At 62.7% G+C, this 595-nt stretch overlaps 1 protein-coding gene across 1 annotated transcript in view; it reads left to right on the forward strand.

Moving 5' to 3' along the window:
- Window positions 1–276: 276 nt before the first annotated feature.
- Window positions 277–595, forward strand: part of NRBP2 (nuclear receptor binding protein 2) — a gene marked incomplete at its 5' end in the record, with an annotated part of 13531 nt that continues 13212 nt past the window's right edge. The window contains one exon of the mRNA XM_009586520.1: window positions 277–399. Coding sequence (XP_009584815.1) covers window positions 277–399 — 123 coding nt within the window. The remainder of the gene's footprint in view (window positions 400–595) is intronic.

A 595-nucleotide genomic window follows, 5' to 3' on the forward strand; every position in this document is an offset into this window, starting at 1 on the left:
CTGGCTCTCTCCTGTGCCCTCACGTCCTGGAGAAACGGTGCTGGCTGCTGCGATGCCTGAGCTCCCAAGCAGGCAGGTCCTGAGGGCAGGGCAGAACAGGCAGCGGGCTGGGGGTTTGCTCCACTCGCTGTGTCCTGGCCAGAGCATCCTGTGGGCTGGAGTCCTCCGCAGGAGCGGTAGCAGAGACCTGTCCACACAGCACGTTCGTCCACACGGGGCTGCTGGTGGGGCTAGGAGCTGCAGCCGGGCTGTTTCATGCCTTCCCATGCCTCACAGGTGAATCAGGGGAACATGCCGGGCATCCAGAGTACCTTCCTTGCCATGGACACAGAGGAGGGCGTGGAGGTAGTGTGGAACGAGCTGCTCTTCACCGACAAGAAGGCCTTTAAAGCACACGAGGTGAGCTATCCCTCCCCCGCGGGACCATGCCCACCTCCCCTGAGACCGCCCACGGCACCTTCCTGGGCGGCAGCGCCAGTCCCTGCTGTTCGTGGGTGTTGTGGCTTAACCCAGCAGGCAGCTAAACATCACACAGCCGTTCGCTCACTCTGCGCTCCCCCATGGTGGGATGGGTGAGGGAATCGGGAAAAAAAAG

The sequence above is a fragment of the Fulmarus glacialis genome, unplaced genomic scaffold (genome assembly GCF_000690835.1).
Source record: "Fulmarus glacialis isolate BGI_N327 unplaced genomic scaffold, ASM69083v1 scaffold14491, whole genome shotgun sequence".
Lineage (NCBI taxonomy): Eukaryota > Metazoa > Chordata > Aves > Procellariiformes > Procellariidae > Fulmarus > Fulmarus glacialis.